This window comes from Pelophylax lessonae (assembly GCF_965119305.1).
Source record: "Pelophylax lessonae genome assembly, chromosome: 4".
Taxonomy (NCBI): Eukaryota; Metazoa; Chordata; class Amphibia; order Anura; family Ranidae; genus Pelophylax; species Pelophylax lessonae.
Genome location: NC_138771.1, coordinates 283916216 through 283934957, shown reverse-complemented (window position 1 = coordinate 283934957; position 18742 = coordinate 283916216). Strand labels below are relative to the sequence as shown.

At 40.9% G+C, this 18742-nt stretch overlaps 1 protein-coding gene across 1 annotated transcript in view; it reads left to right on the top strand.

The window, feature by feature from the left end:
- Window positions 1–15384, top strand: part of NTS (neurotensin) — a 56311-nt gene extending 40927 nt beyond the window's left edge. Inside the window, 2 exon segments of the mRNA XM_082255435.1 lie at window positions 9057–9281; window positions 15089–15384. Coding sequence (XP_082111561.1) covers window positions 9057–9281; window positions 15089–15238 — 375 coding nt within the window. The 3' untranslated portion in view covers window positions 15239–15384.
- The last annotated feature ends 3358 nt before the right edge of the window (window positions 15385–18742 follow it).

Below are 18742 nucleotides of genomic sequence, written 5' to 3'. Positions count from 1 at the left end.
TTCTACAACATTGTCTTTTTCATTGGTGGAAAAGGGGTTTCATGTATTTTCTTTCTTTTTTTTCCAAATACTTTTTATTGATATTTTAGCAAACATAAACAAAAGAACATACAAACATTTGAGCGTTTGACAGTTGCTCGCTCGGAAATGCACATTGGAAGTAGCTGTAATCAGTGGATTGTACATACACTTCAATTCAGAAACAGAAACAAGCAGAGCAAGTATACGTTGCATATATCACAAACATTGTATCTCTATACCTTTTATTGGGAAAGAGGGATAGAGTGAGATAAAATAAAGTGAGAGGACCTAATACATTAGGTCTGCTGGTAGGGATACCACGAAATCCACGCTGTCCACTGTGTATCAAAGGAGGTTGTGGGTGTCAGAGTCCTAGCCGCCAGCAGACGTTCATAATGATAGTTAAGGTTCACCTGAGTTAGTACTTCTTTATGGTTAGGGGCTAAGTTATCTTTCCAGTGTCTTGCTATAATTCATTTTGTCACAAGTGGGAGATGAGTCATTATGGTGCGGTACTCTTTCGGGTAGTCCTGAATCGCTATGTGTAGGATTGCGAGAGTGGTGTCGGGTTTTTTGAGTATACCAGAGACCTCTGCCATTATTTGGAAAAAAAATTTCCAGTAGCTGGAGATGCCAACGCAGGCCCAGAACACATGTTAACATGGTATATATTAGCTGCTTGGCCGCAGTTTCGCCAGCAAAGGGGTGAACATGCCAGGATGAATTTTGCCAGTATAACTGGGGTTTTATACCATCTTGCAACTATCTTTTGGGACAGGTCCCAGTGGTTTGCGCAGTGTGACGCAGATGAAATGGCTTGGAATGCCTGTGACCATTGAAGTTGTGAAAACTGCATACCTGGATCTTGTTCCCAGTGTGCCATTGGTGGGGTTTTGGTAAATGTGGATTTATTGCCTAATAGATTATAAAACAATGAGATACCCTTCTTCTTTTCTATCGGGGATGTAAAGAAAGACCAAACTCGATCTTCTACCTGTATATTTGGGGGAGGGTGTTTAGTTAAGAACGTGCTTATTTGGAGGTATGGGTAGATTGTTGATGGAGGTAGTGCATGGTTGTCAACTAGGTCTGCCCAAGGTGTTACTATGTGGTGTGACATCAATTCGTCTACCCAATGGATGCCATGGTCACTCAAAACGTGGGTTTTAAGGTATGGGATGAGGGTTTCCAGGGTTTGGATGGGGATTCGTAAAGTAGCAGGAGTGTGCATGTGAAGAGAGACTGAAGTTATCTTTCTCCAAGCCAGCAGCGTAGCCTGGGTGGTTGGAGGGAAGTGAATAGAGAGTCAGTGGCCTCCATGAGTCTGCCAGCAGCAGCAGGTGTAAAGAGGAGGAATGTGATATTGCTGTCTCTAGATGCACCCAAAGTTCCTCTGGAAAGTCGAGGAACCACTTCTCTGCCTGCGAAAGAAGTAACGCTGTGTAGTAGTCCTATAGTACGGGCCAGTATGTACCTCCCACTTGTTTATGCTTAACCAGGTGAGACATTGAGCACGTAGGTTTTTTTCCCAGCCAAACAAATCGCTTGAAGATAGTGGTGAGCTCTTTCATATATTTGTGGTGGCTAGGTAGGGGAATAGTTCTGAATAGATATAATATTTTGGGCAGTTCCATCATTTTAAATGAAGCGATTCTACCAATCCATGAGAGTTCTACTTTGGCTAGACGTTGTAGGTTCTGTCTAATCTTGGCAGTAAGGGGTTTAAAGTTCAGGTCTATGATTTTGGTGATATCAGCTGCTAGTTGGATGCCCAGGTAAGGGATTGATTCTTCAGCCCAAGTGTAGGGGAAGAGCTGCTGCAAATGGGATTTTGTGTGCTTGTTTACCCCTAGATCTAAAATCAGGGGTTTGGTGAAATTCACCTTGTAGTAGGATAGGATGCTAAGCTGAGTTAGAATGTCATGTATACACGGCAACAAAATTATGGAATTATTGACTATCAGTACCACGTCGTTGGCAAAGAGGTTGATCAAATGGTGTACTCGGTTGACAGTTATGCCTGTAATTAAGGGCTGCTTCGGCGAGGGGCTCCATCATTAGGTTGAAAATGGCTGGTGATAGAGGACATCCCTGCCTTGTGCCATTTTTAATTAGAAATTCTTTCGACAAGAATCCAGATGTGTAGACCCTCGCCGAAGGTCTAGAGTACAGTGCCAGTATAGCTGAGACTATGGGTCCTTTAAATCCAAATTTGTTGAGCGTGGCTTTCATATAACCCCAATGTATTCTATCGAACGCTTTTTCAGCATCGATAGAGAGCAAGAGTGTTTGGGTTTTGTGGCTTCGGGCATGGTGGATAATGTTAAGGATACGTCTGGTGGCATCTGGGGCTTGTCGACCTTTGGTAAAGCCTGTCTGGTCTGGTTTAACTAGGCTTGGGATAACTTCATAGAGGTGTTTTGCTAAGAGTTTGGCATAGATTTTGATATCGGAGTTCAAGAGTGATATGGGACGGAAAATGGGTGGGGAATCAGGTGATTTGCCTGGTTTGGGCAGGGTAACAATGTGAGCAGTGAGCATTTCCAAAGAAAATTCTCCATTGGAAGCGGCCAATGTGAATAAAGCTTGTAAGTAGGGTGTTAGAGTAGAGTGGAATGTTTTGTAATACTCGTTTATAAGGCCATCGGGACCTGGTGATTTGTCCGCTGGCAGAGTTAGAATAATTTTTTGGATCTCCTCATATGTGAAGTCCCCATAAGGTATGTCATTTGGTGGTCAGAGAGTTTAGGTAACTTAAGAGATTCTAGGAAACCACTTATGAGGGGTTCCGTGGGCTGTGGTGTGGTAGTGTCTTCGTGCAAGTTGTAGAGTGACCCATAGTACTCTGCGAACGTGTCCGCTATGGTCTGCGGGTTCTCTGCTTTTTGTTTAGTGACATGGTGGAATAAATGAGGCATAGTGGATTTAGTGCGTCGAGTTTTAAGCCGTCTCGCTAGAAATTTTCCAGCTTTGTTGTGGTTAGCATAATAACTAAGTTTAAGACGTCTCATATACATATCGTGTTCGTGGCAAAATAATTCTCTGAGTTGGCACAGCAAATTAGATAATTGGGAGGCTAAGGCTTGGAAGGGTTGGGCTTGGTTAATTTTGTCTAGATCTCTAATTTTACATAGGAGTGAGTCAAGTTTTTCATTATGTAATCTTCTTTTGCGAGCTGAGGCCTGTATCAGCAAGCCTCGCATGAAAGCTTTATGGGTGTTCCAATTCGTAAATGGGTTGGTATCCTTGGGATTATTTCGGTCAAAATATTGAGTCAGTTCCCTTGTCAAGGTGTCCTTGCATTTAGCTTCCTGGAGGACAGAGTTGTCGCACCTCCAGAGGCCGGTATGTCCAACTTGTGGACCAGCTGCCAGCGTCAGTGTGACCGCTGCATGGTCTGACCATGATATGTCATGTATCTCTGATTTAGAAACCCTCTGGAGCGACAACCTATCCACCAGGACATAGTCGAGTCTGGAATAAGAGTTGTGTCTGGCCGAGTAGTATGTGTAGGATCTGTCCTCTGCATGTTGGCATCTCCAGGCGTCGTACATCCCTTCAGCAAGCAGGAGTCTGCTCAGTGGAGCTGATCCCTGCCTGCTTGAGGAGGACGAGTCCAGTGCAGGGTCTAGTACTGTGTTCAGGTCTCCACATATAACAACATTGCCCTGTCGCACCCGAGAGATTAGCCTAAAGAGTCGTTTCCAGAATCTCGTCTGGTGCGAGTTGGGGGCATAAGCATTAACCAAAGTATATAGGACATTGTTTAACTTACAGACTACCACTATATACCGTCCGTTGTCATCCAAGATTGACTCAAGGAGCTCAAAGTGAAGGTTACTGCCTGGGATGCTAAAAAGATGTGCGGGAAGTCTCTGTGGGAGCACGTTGGGGTTTTTATTTTGTGGAAGTGGGTCTCTTGTGTCGCTACCACATCCGCCGAATAGCGGTTAGCATCTTGCCACAGCGATCTCCTTTTAGCGGGGTGGTTTAGGCCCCGGGCGTTAAAACGACAAAAATTTTATCGACATGTTAGTGTTCAGGGTGAGGTACGGACGAGAGAACGGAGAGCTTCCGTTCAAACCTGATTTGTGTTGAGCAAAGCAAGACATGGGGGGCTAATTGTGGCCCAGATAGTGGAGTATGGTGGGGTACTAAGGCCCAGAACAGGCAAGTATAAATGAGTTCCAACCCTGGGTAGGTCATTCGGTGCAGTCCAGGAAGATGCAGCATAAATACTGTATGAAACCCGAGGCATTAAGGTGGACCAGAATAAAGATGTGGGCAGCTTGGGAGTCCATGGATAAGGGTAGTATTGAGAGGTTCCGGAGATAGATACGTTGTGAGAAGATAGGTAGGTACCAGCTTTGCAACTGTGTCAGTTTGGAAACTGGGCCAAAACTGAACAAGAAAAAAAAAAAAAACAACAAAACAAAAACCAGGTAAAAAAGGTGGACCCAGGACGGCCTGTGCAGTGCATGCTGCCTTTTCAAACAGGGGACAGGTACGGTAAAGGTACCCAATAGGGCGCCCAGGGAGGCTAATGGTGTAGCTGTGTGTGATCGACATCTCAGGATTATCACTTTTTCTTGTGTGATTGCCGGGGTCTGACGACTTGCCAGTCAGGTGATATGTGCTCAAAGCTATCTGCAGGATCCTGACGGTCCGAAGCCGGGGACTGTGGGGCATCTGGGGGAACTATCCCCCATTCTCTCAGGAGTCGTATGCCATTGTCCACAGACGTGACCAAATGGGAGGAGCCATTGTAGGGGATGCTCAGTTTAGCGGGGTACTTCCATTTGTACATAACTTTGTGGTTACGGAGAGCCTTGGTTATGGTGGCCAGCTCTCTGCGCTGTTGGAGGGTGTGTTTGGAGTAGTCCGGCAGCAGTTGCAGCGACTTTGCATGGGGCGGGACAGTGTCCCCTTTTCGGAAAGCTTCCAATAGGCGTTCTTTGACTTGGAAGAAGTGGACTCGGAGCAGAACGTCTCTGGGGTCCTCCTGAGGCAGGAAGGATGGCTTAGGGATCCTGTGCACTCTATCCACTGTCAGGTCAGAGGATGTAAAGTTGGGGACTAAGTCCTTGAAGAGAGAGAGCACATAGTGTGGTAGCTGCTGCATAGTGATGGACTCGGGTACACCCCTAATCTTGATGCTGTTTCCACGCGATCTATCTTCAAGATCAGCAAGCTTATTTTTGATCATAAGGAGGTCTTCTTTGTGTGAGTTGTGGGAGTCTACTAAAGCATTGTAGGAAACTGCTATTTCAGTAAGTTTGGTTTCTGTGGTGTGGACTCTCTGTCCCAGGTCATGCACTTCAGCTCTACATTGGTGTACTGCTGTGAACAGATCTGCATGGAGCGCTGCCTTCAGGGCGTGCATCATTTCCTTCATGGTTATATCTGAAATAGGTTGGCCAGTTGAAAGGAAATGAGCAAAGGGGTCAGACTGTGGGGTAGGGGCAATCATTTGTACCTGCATACTGTTGTGCGAGACATTCTCCATTGTTCCCCTTTTGACTTTGGCGTATCTGCGGGGTTTGGACTTCAGAGGACTCCGGGGTGGAGGGGGTATTGGATCCTGAATCGGAGTGGGATGACAGCGATCTCTGTGAGGCAGTGTCTGTGTCATCCATTTGTGAGGTTTCTGTTTGCATCCTGCCCGCCTCTAGAGGAGGAGGCGGCGGCGGCGTGGATGGTCTCCCGCCGCCATTTTGTTGTAGTCCTGGCGGCGTTAATGCAGGGAAGTACGCCTGCAATTTCTTCACCGGGTGCGGGTCTGGGCGGTTTCTCAGCATGGTGGGCGGTGAAGTAGATGTTCCCACAGGTGAGGGTTACTTCAGAGGATGCGGGTCTGGGCTGGATGCCAATGTATGTGTGGTTCTCCCTGGGCGCACGGCGGAGCTATGCTAAATTGCGGCCATCTTGTCGAGCGGTCGCTACTCCCCGGGTTTCATCTATTTTCATGCATTTGTGTATTTCATTAACCTCTTTACAACCGCCCGCCACAGATGTAAACACAGCTGACCGTTATTCTGAAATGATCATGGAGCCCATGTGACCCTTCTATATAGGAAAACAGGTCTCTGTGGTCATTTCAGAAGCCACAATCCCCCCCACAGTTAGAATCACTCCCCTAGGCTCACATTTAAACCCTTGATCACCCACAATGTTAACACCTTTCCTGCCAGTGTCATTATTACAGTAACAGTGCATATTTTTAGCACTGATTACTGTAGTAATGTCACTGGTCCCCCCAAAAGTGTAAAAAATGTCAGTCAGGGGTCCGATCTGTCCCTCCGGTCTTAAAGTGGTTAAAGTATAACTAAAGGAAGAAGGTTTTTTTTTTCTTTTGGTTTTGGATTTGGTGGAGAGGTATTAGAACACCTATTAGGTTTTTACTGCAGTCTGTGTCCTCATTAGGGAGATTCACCCTCTATATTTGTCCCGTTTACCATTATCATTTAAAGTGAAAGTAAAAGAAAATTCCAAATATTGGGTTGTCCTCAGAAAAGTGAAAGAGGGGACATTTTCCAATGGAGACACTAGTTCTGGGGGTACCCTTAATTTTCTGGGATTTCTTCTCATTTCCTGTTTTGGCAACAGAACAGGAAGTGAAGGTAAATCTCCTCAATGGGACACAGATGCAAAAAAAAAAAAAAGAAAAATAAACCTGACAGAGGTTCTAACCCTCTATTACTTTCCAAAATGAAAATAAAATGTTGCCTTTAGGTACACTTTCAAGCAGGCTCTCTCATCCTTTTCAACACAGAGGGACCCTCCAAATATTTTTCCATTCCAGGAATCCCCAGCTAAAAATTACTATATCTACAACTTATGATATATTAGTGTGATGGTCACTGGGAAAGAATTTCCTCCTTGTAGATAGCTAAAAAGATCATTAATGTCACTTTTTTTTGCCATCTTTGTCCCCATTGAAAGATATCCCCTCTGACTTTTCTGAGGACAACCCAACATTTGGAATTTTCTTTTACTTTCACTTTTAATGATAATGGTAAATATGACAAATAGAGAGGGTGAATCTCTGTAATGGCGGTGCAGAGAATAATAAAAAACTGACAGTTATTCTAATCCACCCCCACTCTATCCAAAACTGAAAAAATGTTTTTTTCTTTAGTTATACTTTAAGTAAATCAACCTCCATGATTTCCATATCTCCATATTTAGGTTTCTATGCATTAGACACTGTTACAGACCCAACCGGAACAGGTGCTTTTGGAGGGGACTGCAGGGTAGCCTCTTGCCTACTGACTTGAGGGAGGTATGAGCATTCAGGAAGATGTTCTGTTATACAATGCAAGATAACATGTTATTACCACATTTAACAATCAAAGTAGCCATGATGGTCTCTGCCAACTTGAAACACAATGAAAATATACATGTGAAAAGAAAGCGAGTTAATGAGATTTGGATAGTCCTAGGTCTTCTTGAATACCGGGGCCCTGTTGCCGGACTGTCTGGGATGGGCTTCCTGACTAAACAAAACTGGTCTGGGTGCCTGGTTGTTAATTAGCTTACTGTTGGTTAAACCACTGTTTAATTAGGTTACTGTTATTATTTGCATTATTTAGGATACTCAAAAATGGTTGTTATATTTTTACATTCCTTAAATACTACATTCCTTGACCACAAAATAATTACCGCATGTGTTTAATTATTTATTTTCTTATTTTCATTGAAATTGAATTCAACTCCTTTTCATGCGATATTTACTGAGCATTTTCAGCGTTTTGCGTTAAATACCACAAAACGGCATAGTGAATTGACAGTTTAGGATCGCATGCGATATCTAAGGAAAATACGTCCGGACACCTAAATACCGCATGCAATCTGCTTTAAGGAATGGAGCCCATTAATTTAACTTCAAAAATTATAAGATAAGATAATGTTCATGTACTGTATTAAAGAGGTTGTAAACTCATAATTTTCACTTCAGCTCATTCTAATCTGCAGAAACAAAGCAGTCGATAGATGCCTGTAAAAGATTTCTTACTTGTTACTCCTTCCTGTAATCCTTCTTGTAATTTTTGCTGACGTCATCGGCGCATGCCCAGTGTGTTATCCAATCCACGGCACGATCTGCGTGCCGTTTCTGAGCTCTCCCGGTATCTGTCAGGGCACAGCTAAGTCTCGAGATTAGCTGTGCCGTTCTTCCCAGCTTCCTGTCATCTCACAGGGGGAGTGAACATGACAGGTTACACAAGGGGAGGGGGGAGGAGGGAATGAGTGAAAATTCTAAGCATTCCAAGACAGTGAGAGCACGTCTTACACAGAGAGACGGCAATACAACTACAGTAAGGGCGGAAATTACGGCAGCAGGGGGAGCATAAAACAGGAGTAGACATGGCGCAGCCGAGACCAGGAAAGAGGAAAAAGATAAACTTTAAAATAAAGGTATTTCTAGACGGTTATGATGTGAATATTTAATGTGTAATGTAATTATATTGCATGTACGTTTAATACATTGTAAAAGTTTGATTTTCATAGCCGAGTTTACTTCCTCTTTAACTTTCTAATATACCCTGCTCTCTGTCTACAGTCTAAACATATGCATTTTTTTTAAGCGTTTTTGTTAGTGAAGTTTCTTACATACAATGTTGATTGACTGAACTATATTAGGTGTTGGAGCTCGAATTAACAAGTCTGGGATGTAAAATGCCTGTATGTTTTTAGATCTGTCATATAAAGTGACAATAAGATGCCATAGTCAACACTAATTTGAGTCTACAAATTCAATAAACAGGGCTATATTAGTTTATTTCCCAATTTCAACACATCATTCTGGTTATATGAGGAATAAGTATCAAGGTGTCAACAAATGTAGCAATATAATTATACAGCTAGTAAAAAGATCATAAAGACAATATGGCTCAGTCATTATAATGTATATAATTTTCACTGCACAAAGGGGACAAAGCAAAAATAAAAACCATAAATAGAAAATTATAATGTAGAGAGAAAAAAATGTCATTTCATAAAGTATTCTAATTATGTGTTTATGCATGTCATCATAGGTGAATAAGGCAAGACTTCCATACTGGAAAATGACTCTGCTAAATGTATGCAATCTTATAAACAATCTTAATATCCAAGCCGAAGAAACAGGGGACACCGGAGAAGATGATCTCTTGATGAGAAAACAGTATCCTACATCTATGGATGGATTTAATTTGGAAGCAATGCTGACCACATTTCAGCTTCAGAAAATTTGCCAAAGCAGAGTCTTTCAACACTGGGAGGTATGGCAAAATCAGTTACTTCAGTGTAGGATGAACTAATGACTGTATAATCTCTCGTTCATGTATGTGCTTTGGGTTCAGGCTGAGCATGGGTTCACTCACAGCTCATCCATTGGCAGTTTGCAGACCAAGTAAACTAACTTATAAAAAATGCAATAACTCTTTTGTGCTCCACCATATCCTTAAATCATGTGAGCAGCCAGTACTCAAAACAAATCACAATCACAAAAAAGAAAAAACTTTTTCTTTATCCAGTACTAACTAAAGTCTAAATACTGTATATACAAAGCACTTTACCATGACAACAAAATTGTAAAAATAATAATGATTCCCACAAAATATTATTTCTAGATTTTAAGCTCTAACGAGCAGGGCCCTCTAGTTCCTCCTGTATTGAACTGTATTGTAACTGTATTGTCTTCCCTCAAATTGTAAAGCGCTGCGCAAACTGTTGGCGCTATATAAATCCTATATAATAATAATAATCTATCTATCTATCTATCTATCTATCTATCTATCTATCTACAAACACACAGATGCATCTTATAAAATTAGAATATCATCAAAAAGGTAATTTATTTCAGCAATTCAATTCAAAAAGTGAAACTCGTATTCTATGTAAATGTGTTACACACACAGTGTGATATATTTTAAGCATTTCTTTCTTTTGATGATTATGGCTTACAGATAATGAAAACCCAAAATTCAGTATCTCGGAAAATTAGAATAATACATAAGACCAATTAAAAAAATGATTTTTAATACAGAAATAGTGACTTACTGAAAAGTATGTCCATGTACAGTATAGTATGCACTCAATAATTGGTCAGGGCTCCTTTTACATGAATTACTGCATCCATACGGCGTGGCATGGAGGCAATCAGCCTGTGGCACTGCTGAGGTGTTATGGAAGCCCAGGTTGCTTTGATAGCGACCTTCAGCTCATCTGCATTGTTGGGTCTGAATTTTTGAATTAAATTACTGAAATAAATAAACTTTTTGATGATGATGATTTATATATTTATTTATTTATTTTTCTCATTTGTGTTCACAGCTTTAGAAACGAATTACCATTAATTCACTTTCTTGCCTTTGAACTGTGGTCAGGTGGCTTATAATGGCCAATACTGACCTATTTTTTAAAGCTGCCCCTCCCTAAAAAAGACAGGGTTCCCAGCAGTCTTTTGTTAGTGGTGTAGTAGAGCTGTAGGGAGAGATGGCTGTGTGTGATTAGGGAGTTTTGCTATAGAGTATTATATACAGAGCACTACTGTGCTTTATACAGTGCTGTGTTGAGCTGCGTTTCTCTAAATAACAGTGTGGTGGGCTACATATTAGTGTGAACCCTCACTATGTTGACAATGCATATACCCATCAGTTCTTTTTAGGATTACCTTTTTGTGTGTGTCAGCAAGAACTTCAGCTACTGTTTGTTTGCAGCACCCACCGCATACTTGTGTGGTATAGTTTAGTGCACCGAATCACCACATTTATATGTGCACCAAAGCACCACATTCTCATTTTCCCTGTTATCATAGCACTGCTGCAGGAAATGGCAGATCCCTGGCAGCTGCTTGTAAACAAACAAGTCAATGCAGGGCTAGCCCAAGACATTGTGCTGCCTGGGTCCAAAAATTAAATGCTGCCACCCCCCCAAAAAAAAAAATCACGCCCACCAAAAGGCCCACACAATTTTTATTTTATATCATGATAATTGAAAATAAAATTAAATGTATCAGGAAGTCATATTTACATGCAACAGCACCTTGTCCACACGCACAATTATATGACAGACCATTATGTTCAATTCCAAACCCCAAACTCCAGTATTATTTTGTTTGTCTGAATGTCTAACGTTATTGCGCACATCACAATCACATAAGGAACGTTCCCCGGAGGAGACCCTCTGCCTCCTCATACTCATCAATTTGCACTACGGGCGGCAGTATGAGATGGGGAAATGCCACCCCTAACACGCTGCAAACTGATGATACACAAAACTGCTGGGAAAAAAAATCTTGGGCATCATTTTGCTGCCCCTCTCAAAGTTCTGCCCTGGTCCAATGGACCCAATGGGACCCATGGTAGGGCCGGCCCTGAGTCAATGTGAAAAAGGTGACATTTTTTTCAAGAGCAGCTTTAGGACAACCCCCCAAGCATGTTATTTAAAAAAAAACTTGTGAAATTGACATATGATTAAACCAGGAAAATAAAGAGGAAATATAATGGCTTATTTTTTTCTTAATAATAGTGTAAAAGCTAAATTTTATTACAGATGAAACAAAGCCAGAAATGTTGATTCCTTATATAACAAGCTCCTTTGAATGTCATACATAATAAAAAAATCTGATGATAAAATTAGGCAATTTCTTTCTACATATAATACACTACATTACCAAAAGTATTAGGACGCTGACCTTTACATGCACATGAACTTTAATGGCATCCCAGTCTTAGTTCGTAGGGTTCAATGTTGAGTTGGTCCACCCTTTGCAGCTATGACAGATTCAACTTTTCTTGGAAAGCTGTCCACAAGCTTTAGGAGTGTATGTATGGGAATGTTTGACCATTCTTCCAGAAGCACATTTGTGAGATCAGCCACTAATGTTAGAGAGGAAGGCCTGTCTCACAGTCTCCCCTCTAATTCATCCTAAAGGTGTTCTATCGGGCTAGGTCAGGACTCTGTGCAGGCCAATCAATTCCTCCACTCCAAACTCACTCCTTCATGTCTTTACGGACCTTGCTTTGTGCACTGGTACAAATCATTTGGTGGAGGGGGGAATTATGATGTGGGGTAGTTTTTCAGGCTTGGCCCCTTAGTTCCATTGAAGAGAACTCCTAAGGCGTCAGCATGCCAAGACATTTTGGACAAATGAATGTTCCCAACTTTATGGAAACTATTTGGGGATGGCCCCTTCCTGTTCCAACATATTGTATCTTGGAAAGTCTAAAGGCAGAGATTCTGCACATGCATGGACACAGCTGATCACAGAGCCACTCTGATTGGTCCTTTACCTGGATTTGTGATCAGCTGTGTCCCAGGAAGAAAGTGGTCACAGAGTATGCCCAATGCATGCTTCATGGAGCTTGCTGAAGGCTTGTCTTGGGAGGATGTCCATTGTTGCCCTCCCAGAACAAGAGAGCTGTCTTTTTGCTATGGCGCGATACTGATGTGATTAATAAACCAGACTTTTTTTCACACATCTGTAGCTGATAGAGGGATAGTGGTTTGTAGCCTCTGCTTGCAGCATATCATTCACAGTAAAACTGCCAGTCATTTGCATTCCATATGCTTCTGTATCACAAAGCTTGGTTCAGATATGTCTTGCAAGTATATGCTTATATTTCCTGAAAAAGTCAGTGCCATTTTTGTTCAAGCAGCACCCACGGTCATTATCTATTTCCTAGACCTAGATTCTGGCTCAGAAATTAAACAGTTATATACATCCTTGTGCCTGTGCAGGTCTTGTTCCTTCACCAGATACCTTCAGGCCTAGTTCACACTGGTATGATTTCAGATGCGACCACAGAATCACATGATAAGGGAAATCACATGGTTTTAGAGGTGTCTATTCACATCAATGCGACTCAGCACAGAGCGATTTTAGGAAAAAGTTCCTGTACTACTTTGACGTGATTCCAGTGCGATTTTGGCCCTATAGAATGTACAAACCTTATCAAAGGTGCATCCAAGTGGCACTACATGATCACATTGTAATTTGGACCAAAATCAGTTTGCGGCAGTGTGAACCTTGCCTCAAAGTCTCAAAGAATGAAACTTAATCTCCTGAAAAAGGTGAAAAGTGGAGAAAATCCATTTCTCTGTCTGATCCACAGAATGGAGCAGACAATGAAAATGGGAAATAATTATAACAGTGAAATGCAGGGGAAAGGAATAACTTACTTTTTTATTTTAATGATCATATAAAAGCAACATTTTGTTACAGATGAAACAAATCCAGAAAGCGTGATTCTTTTTATAACAAAAAACAATAAAGTGATGTTTTATGGATAGAGAAATATAGAGAAAGGTAACTGAAATGTACCAAACTGACAGCCTTTTGATCTTATTTATATCTGTACTGTAGTGATTTCATGCATTAATGCAGAGTGATTGATTATTTGATAGCTTGTGAGCTCTGTGATTTCCAATAATCATCACAGAAATGAATATAATAATTGCATGTGACCTGTGTCTATGGTTATTCCTTCACAAATTAACAAAATATATAATTATTTCTAATTCCCTGAGGCACCTTCTAGCTTCTGTAAAATAAATTATACACTAGATAATATTCTTCTTATCGAGAGTTCGTGGTATGCAGCAGTGTAAATTCCAATAATGTAACTCTTGCATTTTAAAACACCATTATGCAATTTCAATATATCTGTAGGAGCAATTTAATACTGGCCCAGAGCAAAATCTGTGTTTATTTCAAACACCTAGTCAGAAATTACCTCTACACACTTGGATGTTTTGATGCTGTTGTCATACTTCTCTAGAGGAGATCAAAGTTATATAGCTTAAATACTTATAGAGACAGTGAAATGAAAGAAGTGTTTGGATCAGGGATGTCAGATAAAATCAGAAGCCCTTATGTGCATACTTGATCCAGGAAATCTACTTATGTCAGCCAGCATTTTCTATGGTTAGGTTTTTTTTTTTTTTTATATACACTATATTACCAAAAGTATTGAGACACCTGCCTTTACAGGCACATGAACATTAATGGCATCACAGTCTTAGTCCGTAGAGTTCAATATTGAGTTGGCCCACCCTTCAGCTATACCAGCTTCAACTCTTCTGGGAAGGCTGTCCACAAGGTTTAGGAGTGTGTCTATGGGAATGTTTGACTATTCTTCCAGAAGCTCATTTGTGAGGTCACCTAACAAATTTGTGAGGTCTCCTAAACCTTGTTCAAAGCCTTCCTAGAAGAGTTAAAGCTGTTATAGCTGCAAAGGGTGGGCCAACTTAACATTGAACCATATGGACTAAGACTGGGATGCCATTAAAGTTCATGTGTGTGTAAAGGCAGGCATCCCAAAACCTTTGACAATATAGTGTATACGAGAGCTCATCTCTCTGTCAGTCTTCTGTCTCCTTTTATCACCCGTCCAGGTATCCTGCGATGTCGGCACCCCTAGCCGATCCATCCATCGGCTTCAGATGTAGGCGCCAATATTCTTACTAAGGGAAACAGAAAATGAAGCCTTATGGCTTTACAGCCTGTGTCTTACTGCACATGCGTGAGTCGCGATGTGCTTTCTGAATGGTCCTTCTGTCTTCCCGGGATCTGTCTGTCTCCCAGAAGGCAGCGGGGGGGGGAGGGGGCTGGAAATTTTGTAGATCACCTGGAAATTTTGTAGATCAATTAGTGCCAAATGTGGCAGTGGAAGGGGGAGGGGGGTTGCAAACAAATGGAGCTTCCACTTTTTGGGTGGAGCTCTGCTAAAAGTACTTACTTACACTATAAAAAAAGATTATTGAAAATAGAGCTGCATTAATTTATGTCTTTTATATCTGCCCAGAATTCAACTCTAAGGAAAAAAAATGCAATATTAATTTAAAATATATGCTTACATAAAATATACTATATTTCCCCATAAATAGGCAAATTACTCAAAGTAATATAAAAACAACATAGATTATGCTTCAATTAACTGAACTTAATGATAAAAATGTATGTGTTCTAGGATAAAAGATCTGGGAACCCTATACCAGATTTCCAAAGTCTTGGTGGACAGGCAATCTTTAACCTCAACAGGCTAACACAAACTAACACTTTTTTTTTTTTTTTCTTTTTTAGCTAATTCAGCAAGATTACTTGGATTCTACCAACTCAAACAGTGAAAATGAAGATGTTGTAAAGAGGAAAAGCCCCTATATTTTTAAACGACAGGCACATATAAGCAAAGCAAGAAGACCCTACATATTGAAAAGAGGCACTTATTACTAATCAATATAAATCATTAATATGTGTTCAATTTATAAGTAAATGTGATTTATGGTTATTTTCCTTACTATTAAAGCTATATTTGTGTCATAAATATATTGAAAAATGATTGTCCTTAATATACAGTAAATGTGTTTTTATTCATGTTATTCTTAAATGTGATTTTTTTAATATACAAAAAGAAATATATGGACTTTTGCATTTAAAATAAATATCACTTATCTGCATGATGGTGATCCCAATAATCAGTAAGAAGCAGAATTTGTCCTGAATAATGACTGTTAATATTCAATGCTGAACAAGAGTGAACTGGATGTGGTGACTAGCTGAATTTTTGGGTGCAAGTTTTATTTTTTTTTAAATTTACACAGCCAGCCCAATTCCTATAGGCCCAGGGTGTCATGGACACACCCCCTAGGAATGCATCATCACATAGCTCATGCTCACAGTATGATATGAGAGCAATTCACACCAGGAAGAAGGACGACTGACTGTTGAAGAAGAGGAATAACCCAAACTGGCTTGAAAACTGCAGATTTTTTTTTTTTTTAAGATTCTAAAGGGGCTTCAGAGAGGAAGGGTGGGGTGTTGTGAGGAAGTTGGACAAGTTAGATCTGGGTATATCTTGCAAGTACATGCTTTTTTTTCCCTGGAAGTCACTGCAAAGTTTAATTGCTCACTTATGTCTAGGGGAACAATAAAAGGAAATACACTTACCTGATCCTCCACCCAGCTAGATCAGTCTCCAGTGCTTCTTCACCCTTGCACTCTAGTGGTCTGAGGTCCTGGCATCTTTAAGACCAGAGCAGGTTCATTAATCCACCATTGGATCCTAGAGGAGCGTCTCCAGCCAAGGGAGCAGAGGATCGGGTAAGTAACATCGTCTCTCCTATCCCCTTGACAAAATGGCTATTGCCCCTTGCAGTGCAGTGAAAGGGATAATTGTTTTATGTGCCTGGAGTTGGGCTTTAAATAGTGGCTCTGAAATTATACAGAATTCTGGTAAATCCTAGTTCCTGTGCAAGTCTTGGATGTGGTCACATTTTGACTTGCTTCAAAATTACAATGTTGCAATCTAATTATAAGTGAAGAGAGGAATGAAAAATGATGTATCTTGTCTGAAGCAGACTAATGGCATAATCTAATCTATGCAATGTCACTACTACTTTTAAAATTAAAAAGGTGGCACTTTTCTGACCAATGTTACTGTTGTATTTAGTAACATGTCAAGAATTTTTTCATGTAGATGTGTAAAATTGAAAAGTCTACCAGTAATAGGGTATTTTATTAATTGAAGATAAATTGAACAGCAACGTAAAAAATAGTATAGTAATAGAATAGATTCATATAAGATTAAATGTTAAAGATGGTGAAAACATGCTTTGTAAACCTCTTGGGGTTCCCAGCAATAGGAAGATTCCCTCTCAAGATACTAGCTGGACATCCCTTGCCAGAGCTGTATCAAACAGTATCTCACAATAGTGAGTACACCCCTCACATTTTTGTAAATATTTTATTATATCTTTTCAATGTGACAACACTGAAGAAATGACACTTTGCTTCAATGTAAAGTAGTGAGGGTGTACATTTTCTGTCACCTCAAAATACCGTAACTCAATACACAGCCATTAATGTCTAAACCTCTGGAAACAAAAGTGAGTACACCCCTAAGTGACAATGTGCAAATTGGGCCCAAAGTGTCAATATTTTGTGTGGCGACCATTATTTTCCAGCACTGCCTTAACCTTCTTGGGCATGGAGTTTGCCAGAGCTTCACAGGTTGCCACTGGAGTCTTCTTCCACTCCTTCATGACGACATAACGGAGCTGGTGGATGTTAGAGACCTTGCGCTCCTCTCCCATCAATCCTTCCCCATTTGAGGATGCCCCACAGATGCTTAATAGGGTTTAGGTCTGGAGACATGCTTGGCCAGTCCATCACATTTACCCTCAGTTTCTTATACAAGGCAGATGTCGTCTTGGAGGTGTGTTTGGGGTTGTTATCAGGTTGGAATACTACCCTGCGGCCCAATCTCTGAAGGAAGGGGATCATGATCTGCTTTAGTATGTCACAGTACATGTTGGCATTCATGGTTCCCTCAATGAACTGTAGCTCCCCAGTGCCGGCAGCATTCATGCAGCCCCCGACCATGACACTCCCACCACCATGCTTGACTGTAGGCAAAACACACTTGTCTTTATACCCCTCATCTGGTTGCCGCTATATATACACTTGACACCATCTGAACCAAATAACTTTATTTTGGTCTCATTAGACAACAGGACATGGTTCCAGCAATCCATGTCCTTAGTGTGCTTGTCTTCAGCAAACTGTTTGCGGGCCTTCTTGTGCATCATCTTTAGAAGAGACTTCCTTCTGGGACGACAGCCATGCAGACCAATTTGATGCAGTGTATGGTCTGAGCACTGACAGGTTGACCTCCTAGCCCTTCAACTTCTGCAGCAATGCTGGCAGCACTCATACGTCTATTTCCAAAAGACAACCTCTGGATATGATGCTGAGCATGTGCACTCAACTTCTTTGGTAGATCATTGCGAGGCCTATTCTGAGTGGAAACTGCCCTGTTAAACCGCTGTATGGTCTTGGCCATCATGCTGCAGCTCAGTTTCAGGGTCTTGACAATCTTCTTATAGCATAGGCCATCTTTATGTAGAGCAACAATTCTTTTTTTCAGATCCTCAAAGAGTTCTTTGCCATGAGGTGCCATGTTGAACTTCCAGTAAACAGTATGAGAAAGTGAGAGCGATAACACCAAATTTAACACACCTGCTCCCCATTCACACATGAGACCTTGTAACACTAATGAGTCACATGACACCGCAGAAATAAAATGGTTAATTGGGCCCAATTTGGACATTTTCACTCAGGGGTGTACTCACTTTTGTTGCCAGCAGTTTAGACATTAATGGCTGTGTGTTGAATTATTTTGAGGAGACAGCAAGTTTACATGGTTATACAAGCTGTACACTCACTACTTCTGATTGCTCTTTAGAGACCAAAGCATGTGTGAACAAAACCTTAATTATTATTTTTTTTTTTTTTCATTTTGTATTTTTTTTTCTTTTTACTTTTTTTTTTAACAGTTTTTAGAATTGTATTTATTTACTAATTTTTTGCATTTTTAATAGCCCTGTTGAGAAGTTTAGGTAAAATATCAGGGCTCTAAACAGACCCCTGATATCTCACTTTTGAGACACAGATACCATGTGGCACTATACAGTTTGGTGTATGTGAAAATGCATGTGTTAGCAGATGTGTGGTGGTGCCACTAACAATTAATGGCACTGCTGCGTACCTACTAAAGGATAGTGTGTTTCTTTGTGCACATTACTGACATGCAAAGGGGTTAACCTAGCCTTACAGTGGGCTCACATCAGTGTGCTGTGGTTTGGCCACAGTGTGATTGTATGTGTGCTTTACACAAGGTTTTAAGTGTGCTTCTATTGAATTCTATTAGGCAGTGTGTTTTCTGAAAATTCATGTCCT